The 12,449-nt window shown below is 53.7% G+C and overlaps 1 protein-coding gene across 5 annotated transcripts in view; it reads right to left on the bottom strand.

The window, feature by feature from the left end:
- KIFC3 (kinesin family member C3) overlaps nt 1-12,449 on the bottom strand; it is a 29,095-nt gene that overhangs the window by 11,792 nt on the left and 4,854 nt on the right. Inside the window, exons 1-2 of one of the 5 annotated variants that reach the window (XM_066583248.1) lie at nt 7,957-8,114; nt 6,086-6,173 (exon numbers count right to left, since the gene is read on the bottom strand). In XM_066583248.1, coding sequence (XP_066439345.1) covers nt 6,086-6,110 — 25 coding nt within the window. In that variant the 5' untranslated portion in view covers nt 6,111-6,173; nt 7,957-8,114. Of the gene's footprint in view, nt 1-234; nt 489-512; nt 661-5,938; nt 6,031-6,085; nt 6,174-7,956; nt 8,115-12,449 lie in introns of those variants that run through there. The other 4 variants (XM_066583247.1, XM_066583249.1, XM_066583251.1 and 1 more) reach the window with 4 other exon arrangements.

Raw genomic sequence — 12,449 nt, 5'->3', positions numbered from 1 at the left:
AAGAACATTATCCCTGTACATCCTGCATTGTATACGGACCCCCAGAAACCATATGTTGTATATGGAACCTCAGGGCTCGTACGTTCTAGATGACCCCCATAATCCATATGTTTTAACGGATGCCCCCTCAGGGCCCGAATGTTATATACGCACCCGCACCCTTAGGGCCCATACGTAGCATACACACCCGCACCCTCTGTACGTTGTATACATGCACCCCCTCAGGGCCCATACCTTGTATACGCACCCTCCGGACCTTCTATACGGATGCCCCTCGGGGTCCATACCCCGTTCACAGCCCCATCTGCCCCCAGTTAACCCCGTCAGGTGACGTCCAGCTGGTGACAGGAAGGAATAAGGAGCGGACTTTATCCGGAATGTCAGGACGTCAGTAAGGACACGAATGCCATTCCCGTGAGCGCAGCCGGAGGAATGTCTTGTCTCTCCAGATCTCAGAGCTGTGATTGTTCCTCGCAGCACCGAGGTCACCAGCCTGATTAACCATTACCTACCAGGAGAGCGGCGCCATTAACCCTCACAGCTCCTGTGCCCACCGACCCGCCCGTCACTGATCCTCATCCCATAGGGAGCGCCGCTGGGGTCCATAACAAACTTCTGACAGGCGAGAGCTCCACAGAGGGAGGAGGAGGAGGAGGAGGGAGCAGAGCGAGACTACAACCCCATCAGAGAGAGGAGGGAGAGAGCAGAGCGAGACTACCACCCCGATCAGAGACAGACGAGGGAGCGAGCAGAGCAAGACTACAACCCCATCAGAGAGAGGAGGGAGAGAGCAGAGCGAGACTACAATCCCATCAGAGACAGGGGGGAGAGAGCAGAGCGAGACTACAACCCCATCAGAGAGAGGAGGGAGAGAGCAGAGCGAGACTACAACCCCGATCAGAGACAGACAAGGGAGCGAGCAGAGCGAGACTACAACCCCGATCAGAGACAGGGAAAGGAGCAGAGCGAGACTACAACCCCGATCAGAGACAGGGAAAGGAGCAGAGCGAGACTACCACCCCGATCAGAGACAGGGAAAGGAGCAGAGCGAGACTACCACCCCGATCAGAGACAGGGAAAGGAGCAGAGCGAGACTACCACCCCGATCAGAGACAGGGAAAGGAGCAGAGCGAGACTACAACCCCAATCAGAGACAGGGAAAGGAGCAGAGCGAGACTACAACCCCGATCAGAGACAGGGAAAGGATCAGAGCGAGACTACAACCCCGATCAGAGACAGGGAAAGGAGCAGAGCGAGACTACAACCCCGATCAGAGACAGGGAAAGGAGCAGAGCGAGACTACCACCCCGATCAGAGACAGGGAAGAGGCAGAGCGAGACTAACACCCCGATCAGAGACAGGGAAGAGGCAGAGGGCGACTACCACCCCGATCAGAGACAGGGAAAGGAGCAGAGCGAGACTACCATCCCGATCAGAGACAGGGAAAGGAGCAGAGCGAGACTACCACCCCGATCAGAGACAGGGAAAGGAGCAGAGCGAGACTACCACCCCGATCAGAGAGAGGAGGGAGAGAGCAGAGCGAGACTACAACCCGATCAGAGACAGACAAGGGCGCGAGCAGAGCAAGACTACAAACCAGATCAGAGACAGACGAGGGAGCGAGCAGAGCAAGACTACCACCCCGATCAGAGACAGGGAAAGGAGCAGAGCGAGACTACCACCCCATCAGAGACAGGGAAGGAGCAGAGCGAGACTACCACCCCGATCAGAGACAGGGAAGGAGCAGAGCGAGACTACCACCCCGATCAGAGACAGGGAAAGGAGCAGAGCGAGACTACCACCCCGATCAGAGACAGGGAAAGGAGCAGAGCGAGACTACCACCCCGATCAGAGACAGGGAAAGGAGCAGAGCGAGACTACCACCCCGATCAGAGACAGGGAAAGGAGCAGAGCGAGACTACCACCCCGATCAGAGACAGGGAAAGGAGCAGAGCGAGACTACCACCCCGATCAGAGACAGGGAAAGGAGCAGAGCGAGACTACCACCCCGATCAGAGACAGGGAAAGGAGCAGAGCGAGACTACCACCCCGATCAGAGACAGGGAAAGGAGCAGAGCGAGACTACCACCCCGATCAGAGACAGGGAAAGGAGCAGAGCGAGACTACCACCCCGATCAGAGACAGGGAAAGGAGCAGAGCGAGACTACCACCCCGATCAGAGACAGGGAAAGGAGCAGAGCGAGACTACCACCCCGATCAGAGACAGGGAAAGGAGCAGAGCGAGACTACCACCCCGATCAGAGACAGGGAAAGGAGCAGAGCGAGACTACCACCCCGATCAGAGACAGGGAAAGGAGCAGAGCGAGACTACCACCCCGATCAGAGACAGGGAAAGGAGCAGAGCGAGACTACCACCCCAATCAGAGACAGACGAGGGAGCGAGCAGAGCAAGACTACCACCCAGATCAGAGACAGACGAGTGAGCGAGCAGAGCGAGACTACAACCCCGATCAGAGACAGGGAAAGGAGCAGAGCAAGACTACCACCGCGATCAGAGACAGGGAAAGGAGCAGAGCGAGACTACCACCCCGATCAGAGACAGTGAAAGGAGCAGAGCGAGACTACCACCCCGATCAGAGACAGGGAAAGGAGCAGAGCGAGACTACCACCCCGATCAGAGACAGGGAAAGGAGCAGAGCGAGACTACCACCCCGATCAGAGACAGGGAAAGGAGCAGAGCGAGACTACCACCCCGATCAGAGACAGGGAAAGGAGCAGAGCGAGACTACCACCCCGATCAGAGACAGGGAAAGGAGCAGAGCGAGACTACCACCCCGATCAGAAATAAGGGAAAGGAGCAGAGCGAGACTACCACCCCGATCAGAGACAGGGAAAGGAGCAGAGCGAGACTACAACCCCAATCAGAGACAGACGAGGGAGCGAGCAGAGCAAGACTACCACCCAGATCAGAGACAGACGAGTGAGCGAGCAGAGCGAGACTACAACCCCGATCAGAGACAGGGAAAGGAGCAGAGCAAGACTACCACCGCGATCAGAGACAGGGAAAGGAGCAGAGCGAGACTACCACCCCGATCAGAGACAGGGAAAGGAGCAGAGCGAGACTACCACCCAGATCAGAGACAGGGAAAGGAGCAGAGCGAGACTACCACCCCGATCAGAGACAGGGAAAGGAGCAGAGCGAGACTACCACCCCGATCAGAGACAGGGAAAGGAGCAGAGCGAGACTACCACCCCGATCAGAGACAGGGAAAGGAGCAGAGCGAAACTACCACCCCGATCAGAGACAGGGAAAGGAGCAGAGCGAGACTACCACCCCGATCAGAGACAGGGAAAGGAGCAGAGCGAGACTACCATCCCGATCAGAGACAGGGAAAGGAGCAGAGCAAGACTACCACCCCGATCAGAGACAGGGAAAGGAGCAGAGCAAGACTACCACTCCGATCAGAGACAGGGAAAGGAGCAGAGCAAGACTACCACCCCGATCAGAGACAGGGAAAGGAGCAGAGCAAGACTACCACCCCGATCAGAGACAGACGAGTGAGCGAGCAGAGCGAGACTACAACCCCGATCAGAGAGAGGAGGGAGAGAGCAGAGCGAGACTACAACCCCGATCAGAGACAGACAAGGGAGCGAGCAGAGCAAGACTACCACCCCGATCAGAGACAGGGAAAGGAGCAGAGCGAGACTACCACCCCGATCAGAGACAGGGAAAGGAGCAGAGCGAGACTACCCCCCCGATCAGAGACAGGGAAAGGAGCAGAGCGAGACTACCCCCCCGATCAGAGACAGGGAAAGGAGCAGAGCGAGACTACCCCCCCGATCAGAGACAGGGAAAGGAGCAGAGCGAGACTACCCCCCCGATCAGAGACAGGGAAAGGAGCAGAGCGAGACTACCCCCCCGATCAGAGACAGGGAAAGGAGCAGAGCGAGACTACCACCCCGATCAGAGACAGGGAAAGGAGCAGAGCGAGACTACCCCCCCGATCAGAGACAGGGAAAGGAGCAGAGCGAGACTACCCCCCCGATCAGAGACAGGGAAAGGAGCAGAGCGAGACTACCACCCCGATCAGAGACAGGGAAAGGAGCAGAGCGAGACTACCCCCCCGATCAGAGACAGGGAAAGGAGCAGAGCGAGACTACCCCCCCGATCAGAGACAGGGAAAGGAGCAGAGCGAGACTACCACCCCGATCAGAGACAGGGAAAGGAGCAGAGCGAGACTACCACCCCGATCAGAGACAGGGAAAGGAGCAGAGCGAGACTACCATCCCGATCAGAGACAGGGAAAAGAGCAAAGCGAGACTACAACCCTATACACCCGATACTGGCGGCGTACCCCGCTCCGTATAAGGCGTACCCGATACTGGCGGCGTACCCCGCTCCGTATAAGACGTACCCGATACTGGCGGCGTACCCCGCTCCGTATAAGACGTACCCGATACTGGCGGCGTACCCCGCTCCGTATAAGACGTACCCGATACTGGCGGCGTACCCCGCTCCGTATAAGACGTACCCGATACTGGCGGCGTACCCCGCTCCGTATAAGACGTACCCGATACTGGCGGCGTACCCCGCTCCGTATAAGACGCACCCGATACTGGCGGCGTACCCCGCTCCGTATAAGACGTACCCGATACTGGCGGCGTACCCCGCTCCGTATAAGACGTACCCGATACTGGCGGCGTACCCCGCTCCGTATAAGACGTACCCGATACTGGCGGCGTACCCCGCTCCGTATAAGACGCACCCGATACTGGCGGCGTACCCCGCTCCGTATAAGACGTACCCGATACTGGCGGCGTACCCCGCTCCGTATAAGACGTACCCGATACTGGCGTCGTACCCCGCTCCGTATAAGACGCAGCCGATACTGGCGGCGTACCCCGCTCCGTATAAGACGCACCCGATACTGGCGGCGTACCCCGCTCCGTATAAGACGTACCCGATACTGGCGGCGTACCCCGCTCCGTATAAGACGCACCCGATACTGGCGGCGTACCCCGCTCCGTATAAGACGCACCCGATACTGGCGGCGTACCCCGCTCCGTATAAGACGCACCCGATACTGGCGGCGTACCCCGCTCCGTATAAGACGTACCCGATACTGGCGGCGTACCCCGCTCCGTATAAGACGTACCCGATACTGGCGGCGTACCCGGCTCCATATAAGACGCACCCGATACTGGCGTCGTACCCCGCTCCGTATAAGACGCACCCGATACTGGCGTCGTACCCCGCGCCATGTAAGACGTACTCGATACTGGCGTCGTACCCGGCTCCGTATAAGACGTACCCGATACTGGCGGCGTACCGCGCTCCGTATAAGACGCACCCGATACTGGCGGCGTACCGCGCTCCGTATAAGACGCACCCGATACTGGCGGCGTACCGCGCTCCGTATAAGACGCACCCGATACTGGCGGCGTACCCCGCTCTATATAAGACGTACCCGATACTGGCGTCGTACCCCGCTCCGTATAAGACGCACCCGATACTGGCGGCGTACCCCGCTCCGTATAAGACGCACCCGATACTGGCGGCGTACCCCGCTCCGTATAAGACGCACCCGATACTGGCGGCGTACCCCGCTCCGTATAAGACGCACCCGATACTGGCGGCGTACCCCGCTCCGTATAAGACGTACCCGATACTGGCGGCGTACCCGGCTCCATATAAGACGCACCCGATACTGGCGTCGTACCCCGCTCCGTATAAGACGCACCCGATACTGGCGTCGTACCCCGCGCCATGTAAGACGTACTCGATACTGGCGTCGTACCCCGCTCCGTATAAGACGTACCCGATACTGGCGGCGTACCCCGCTCCGTATAAGACGCACCCGATACTGGCGTCGTACCCCGCTCCGTATAAGACGTACCCGATACTGGCGGCGTACCCCGCTCCGTATAAGACGCACCCGATACTGGCGGCGTACCCCGCTCTGTATAAGATATGTACCTGATACCAGCGGTGCGCCTGGTGGAGTCCCTTTGACTGCCGGCTGATGGTCTCATGTCTATCTCTAACAAGTAATGTGAGGAATGTGAACAGACCTGATCGCTCACCTGTTGGCCCCTCCCTCTCATTGGAGGAGGCGATACTCACCTGCGGGTCGCTGTGTGTCCCTCATATAGGGGGTCGGGCTGAAGATGTAGGGATGGGAGAAGTGATGCAGACTGCAGCCCCTGGCGCCCTGTGGAGACAGAGATATTACACTGGAGACACCCCTGCAGTGTTAGTGATCGGAGCCTGCCCCCATATGTATATAACGTGACACATCATACAAGATGTATGTACCCCTGCTGCACATACATATGTACATCACATGACACATCACACAATGTGTACCTATTCTCGCCGCGGACATACGTGTAACATGTAAATGGGCGTGTGTGAGATGTTTTGCCCTTTCCAAGGTCTTGTCCGTAGTACAAAGGAGACACAATGATAACTAGAACAGCCCCCTTCCCTCCATAAATGCCCCTTTTTCTGAGAGTCGCAGCCCGCTGCCCCCATTCCAGGGCCGCCTGTAATATATGGGGGGACATGGAGGTGACAATATTTACATACACGGCCCCCCAGCAGAGGACTGATCTCCGCCAGAACATGAGTGTAATATGACCGCGAGGCATGGAAGAACATGTAGAACACATGAGCGGTGCCTCCTGCCACCCGCTACATCACGTGTCATCGCTGTATAAAGAGCCCCCCCCATGTACGCTCTCCGCAGCGCGACAGCTGATACCCAACACATCAAATATTTAATATCTCCAACCTGAATAAGGCTTGTAACACAACAACACTGCATACAACATGCCGAGGCCATACAGGATATATACACTATATACAACAACACTGCATACAGCATGCCGAGGCCATACAGGACATCTACACTATATACAACAACACTGCATACAGCATGCCGAGGCCATACAGGATATCTACACTATATACAACAACACTGCATACAACATGCCGAGGCCATACAGGATATCTACACTATATACAACAACACTGCATACAACATGCCAAGGCCATACAGGATATCTACACTATATACAACAACACTGCATACAACATGCCGAGGCCATACAGGATATATACACTATATACAACAACACTGCATACAACATGCCGAGGTCATACAGGATATCTACACTATATACAACAACACTGCATACAACATGCCGAGGCCATACAGGATATCTACACTATATACAACAACACTGCATACAACATGCCAAGGCCATACAGGATATCTACACTATATACAACAACACTGCATACAGCATGCTGAGGCCATACAGGATATCTACACTATATACAACAACACTGCATACAACATGCCAAGGCCATACAGGATATCTACACTATATACAACAACACTGCATACAACATGCCAAGGCCATACAGGATATCTACACTATATACAACAACACTGCATACAGCATGCCAAGGCCATACAGCATATCTACACTATATACATCACATACAGGACATGGAAACTACATACAACAAACACTATATACAGGACATACACAATACACATCATGCATTACATACAGAACATGGAAACTACATGCGACATGCTGAGGCCATACAGGATATCTACACTATATACAACAACACTGCATACAACATATTAAGGCCATACAGGATATCTATACTGTGCACAGCACACACTACATACAGAACATGGAAACTACATACAACATATACCACATAAAGACCATGAACACTAGACACATACACTTTAGACAAGATGTGTAGATGTCCTGTATGTAGCGTATAGTACACATCATACACATGGCACACACTATACACATCACATGACTCTTCCAGCCTGGGCTGCTGAGTCCCAACCTGGGTGTGAGCGGAGGAGCCCTGATCCTCGGGACCCCCCACCCCACTGACAGACCCTTCACAGCCCTATACATCCAGGAGGGAAGGAGTGAGACTCCACATCAGAGACTTACCTCCCAGCAGCAGAGTCCTCTGAGCTTACTGACTGCCCTACGGGGAAAGCGTCCGCTCACCCTGACACCACACCCGCGACCTGAGACATTCCCGTATTACCCAACTCTGCCCATCCGACTACATCATGGTGACACAGAGACTGAGAGAGGAAGAGACAGAGGAACAAAGAGAGAGAGGGGAAGAGACAGAGGAAGAAGGAGAGAGGCAGAGGAAGAAAGAGAGAGATGAAAAGACAGAGGAAGAAAGAGAGAGAGATGAAAAGGCAGAGGAAGAAAGAGAGAGGAAGAGGCAGAGGAAGAAAGAGAGAGAGAGGAAGAGGCAGAGGAAGAAAGAGAGAGAGAGGAAGAGGCAGAGGAAGAAAGAGAGAGGAAGAGGCAGATGAAGAAAGAGAGAGAGGAAGAGGCAGAGGAAGAAAGAGAGAGGAAGAGGAGGAAAGAGAGAGGAAGAGGCAGAGGAGGAAAGAGAGAGAGGGAGAGGCAGAGGAAGAAAGAGAGAGAGGGAGAGGCAGAGGAAGAAAGAGAGAGAGGGAGAGGCAGAGGAAGAAAGAGAGAGAGGAAGAGGCAGAGGAAGAAAGAGAGAGAGGAAGAGGCAGAGGAAGAAAGAGAGAGAGGGAGAGGCAGAGGAAGAAAGAGAGAGAGGAAGAGGCAGAGGAAGAAAAAGAGAGAGGAAGAGGCAGAGGAAGAAAGAGAGAGAGGAAGAGGCAGAGGAAGAAAGAGAGAGAGGAAGAGGCAGAAGAGGAAAGAGAGAGAGAGGAAGAGGCAGAGGAAGAAAGAGAGAGAGGAAGAGGCAGAGGAAGAAAGAGAGAGAGGGAGAGGCAGAGGAAGAAAGAGAGAGAGGGAGAGGCAGAGGAAGAAAGAGAGAGAGAGGGAGAGGCAGAGGAAGAAAGAGAGAGAGGAAGAGGCAGAGGAAGAGAGAGAGAGAGGAAGAGGCAGAGGAAGAAAGAGAGAGAGGAAGAGGCAGAGGAAGAAAGAGAGAGAGGAAGAGGCAGAGGAAGAAAGAGAGAGGAAGAGGCAGAGGAAGAAAGAGAGAGGAAGAGGCAGAGGAAGAAAGAGAGAGGAAGAGGCAGAGGAAGAAAGAGATAGGAAGAGGCAGAGGAAGAAAGAGAGAGGAAGAGGCAGAGGAAGAAAGAGAGAGAGGAAGAGGCAGAGGAAGAAAGAGAGAGAGAGGAAGAGGCAGAGGAAGAAAGAGAGAGAGGAAGAGGCAGAGGAAGAAAGAGAGAGAGGAAGAGGCAGAGGAAGAAAGAGAGAGAGGAAGAGGCAGAGGAAGAAAGAGAGAGAGGAAGAGGCAGAGGAAGAAAGAAAGAGAGAGGAAGAGGCAGAGGAAGAAAGAGAGAGAGGAAGAGGCAGAGGAAGAAAGAGAGAGAGAGGAAGAGGCAGAGGAAGAAAGAGAGAGAGAGAGGAAGAGGCAGAGGAAGAAAGAGAGAGAGAGGAAGAGGCAGAGGAAGAAAGAGAGAGAGGAAGAGGCAGAGGAAGAAAGAGAGAGAGAGGAAGAGGCAGAGGAAGAAAGAGAGGAAGAGGCAGAGGAAGAAAGAGAGGAAGAGGCAGAGGAAGAAAGAGAGGAAGAGGCAGAGGAAGAAAGAGAGAGAGGAAGAGGCAGAGGAAGAAAGAGAGAGAGGAAGAGGCAGAGGAAGAAAGAGAGGAAGAGGCAGAGGAAGAAAGAGAGAGAGGAAGAGGCAGAGGAAGAGGCAGAGGAAGAAAGAGAGAGAGGAAGAGGCAGAGGAAGAAAGAGAGAGAGGAAGAGGCAGAGGAAGAAAGAGAGAGAGAGGAAGAGGCAGAGGAAGAAAGAGAGAGAGAGGAAGAGGCAGAGGAAGAAAGAGAGAGAGAGGAAGAGGCAGAGGAAGAAAGAGAGAGAGAGGAAGAGGCAGAGGAAGAAAGAGAGGAAGAGGCAGAGGAAGAAAGAGAGAGAGAGGAAGAGGCAGAGGAAGAAAGAGAGAGAGGGGAAGAGGCAGAGGAAGAAAGAGAGAGAGAGGAAGAGGCAGAGGAAGAAAGAGAGAGAGAGGAAGAGGCAGAGGAAGAAAGAGAGAGAGGAAGAGGCAGAGGAAGAAAGAGAGAGAGAGGAAGAGGCAGAGGAAGAAAGAGAGAGAGAGGAAGAGGCAGAGGAAGAAAGAGAGAGAGAGGAAGAGGCAGAGGAAGAAAGAGAGAGAGAGGAAGAGGCAGAGGAAGAAAGAGAGGAAGAGGCAGAGGCAGAGGAAGAAAGAGAGGAAGAGGCAGAGGAAGAAAGAGAGGAAGAGGCAGAGGAAGAAAGAGAGAGAGGAAGAAAGAGAGAGAGGAAGAAAGAGAGAGGAAGAGGCAGAGGAAGAGGCAGAGGAAGAAAGAGAGAGAGGAAGAGGCAGAGGAAGAAAGAGAGAGAGGAAGAGGCAGAGGAAGAAAGAGAGAGAGGAAGAGGAAGAAAGAGAGAGGAAGAGGCAGAGGAAGAAAGAGAGAGAGGAAGAGGCAGAGGAAGAAAGAGAGAGAGAGGAAGAGGCAGAGGAAGAAAGAGAGAGAGGAAGAGGCAGAGGAAGAAAGAGAGAGAGGAAGAGGCAGAGGAAGAAAGAAAGAGAGGAAGAGGCAGAGGAAGAAAGAAAGAGAGAGGAAGAGGCAGAGGAAGAAAGAGAGAGAGGAAGAGGCAGAGGAAGAAAGAAAGAGAGAGGAAGAGGCAGAGGAAGAAAGAGAGAGAGGAAGAGGCAGAGGAAGAAAGAGAGAGAGAGGAAGAGGCAGAGGAAGAAAGAGAGGAAGAGGCAGAGGAAGAAAGAGAGGAAGAGGCAGAGGAAGAAAGAGAGGAAGAGGCAGAGGAAGAAAGAGAGAGAGGAAGAGGCAGAGGAAGAGGCAGAGGAAGAAAGAGAGAGAGGAAGAGGCAGAGGAAGAAAGAGAGAGAGGAAGAGGCAGAGGAAGAAAGAGAGAGGAAGAGGCAGAGGAAGAGGCAGAGGGAGGAAGAAAGAGAGAGAGGAAGAGGCAGAGGAAGAGGCAGAGGAAGAAAGAGAGAGAGGAAGAGGCAGAGGAAGAGGCAGAGGAAGAAAGAGAGAGAGGAAGAGGCAGAGGAAGAAAGAGAGAGAGGAAGAGGAAGAAAGAGAGAGGAAGAGGCAGAGGAAGAAAGAGAGAGAGGAAGAGGCAGAGGAAGAAAGAGAGAGAGAGGAAGAGGCAGAGGAAGAAAGAAAGAGAGAGGAAGAGGCAGAGGAAGAAAGAGAGAGAGGAAGAGGCAGAGGAAGAAAGAGAGAGAGAGGAAGAGGCAGAGGAAGAAAGAGAGAGAGAGGAAGAGGCAGAGGAAGAAAGAGAGAGAGAGGAAGAGGCAGAGGAAGAAAGAGAGAGAGAGGAAGAGGCAGAGGAAGAAAGAGAGAGAGAGGAAGAGGCAGAGGAAGAAAGAGAGAGAGAGGAAGAGGCAGAGGAAGAAAGAGAGAGAGAGGAAGAGGCAGAGGAAGAAAGAGAGGAAGAGGCAGAGGAAGAAAGAGAGGAAGAGGCAGAGGAAGAAAGAGAGGAAGAGGCAGAGGAAGAAAGAGAGAGAGGAAGAGGCAGAGGAAGAAAGAGAGAGAGGAAGAGGCAGAGGAAGAAAGAGAGAGAGGAAGAGGCAGAGGAAGAGGCAGAGGAAGAAAGAGAGAGAGGAAGAGGCAGAGGAAGAGGCAGAGGAAGAAAGAGAGAGGAAGAGGCAGAGGAAGAAAGAGAGAGAGGAAGAGGCAGAGGAAGAAAGAGAGAGAGGAAGAGGCAGAGGAAGAAAGAGAGAGAGAGGAAGAGGCAGAGGAAGAAAGAGAGAGAGGAAGAGGCAGAGGAAGAAAGAGAGAGAGGAAGAGGCAGAGGAAGAAAGAGAGAGAGACGAAGAGGCAGAGGAAGAAAGAGAGAGAGAGGAAGAGGCAGAGGAAGAAAGAGAGAGAGAGGAAGAGGCAGAGGAAGAAAGAGAGAGAGAGGAAGAGGCAGAGGAAGAAAGAGAGAGAGAGGAAGAGGCAGAGGAAGAAAGAGAGAGAGAGGAAGAGGCAGAGGAAGAAAGAGAGAGAGAGGAAGAGGCAGAGGAAGAAAGAGAGAGAGGAAGAGGCAGAGGAAGAAAGAGAGAGAGAGAGGAAGAGGCAGAGGAAGAAAGAGAGAGAGAGGAAGAGGCAGAGGAAGAAAGAGAGAGAGAGGAAGAGGCAGAGGAAGAAAGAGAGAGAGAGGAAGAGGCAGAGGAAGAAAGAGAGGAAGAGGCAGAGGAAGAAAGAGAGGAAGAGGCAGAGGAAGAGAGAGAGGAAGAAAGAGAGAGAGGAAGAGGCAGAGGAAGAAAGAGAGAGAGGAAGAGGCAGAGGAGGAAAGAGAGAGAGGAAGAGGCAGAGGAAGAAAGAGAGAGGAAGAGGCAGAGGAAGAGGCAGAGGAAGAGGCAGAGGAAGAAAGAGAGAGAGGAAGAGGCAGAGGAAGAAAGAGAGAGGAAGAGGCAGAGGAAGAGGCAGAGGAAGAAAGAGAGAGAGGAAGAGGCAGAGGAAGAAAGAGAGAGAGGAAGAGGCAGAGGAAGAAAGAGAGAGAGGAAGAGGCAGAGGAAGAAAGAGAGAGAGGAAGAG

The sequence above is a fragment of the Eleutherodactylus coqui genome, chromosome 11 (assembly GCF_035609145.1).
Source record: "Eleutherodactylus coqui strain aEleCoq1 chromosome 11, aEleCoq1.hap1, whole genome shotgun sequence".
In the NCBI taxonomy this organism is placed as follows: domain Eukaryota; kingdom Metazoa; phylum Chordata; class Amphibia; order Anura; family Eleutherodactylidae; genus Eleutherodactylus; species Eleutherodactylus coqui.
Note: the sequence above shows the minus strand (reverse complement) of the source record. Positions and strands in the feature narration are given on the sequence as shown.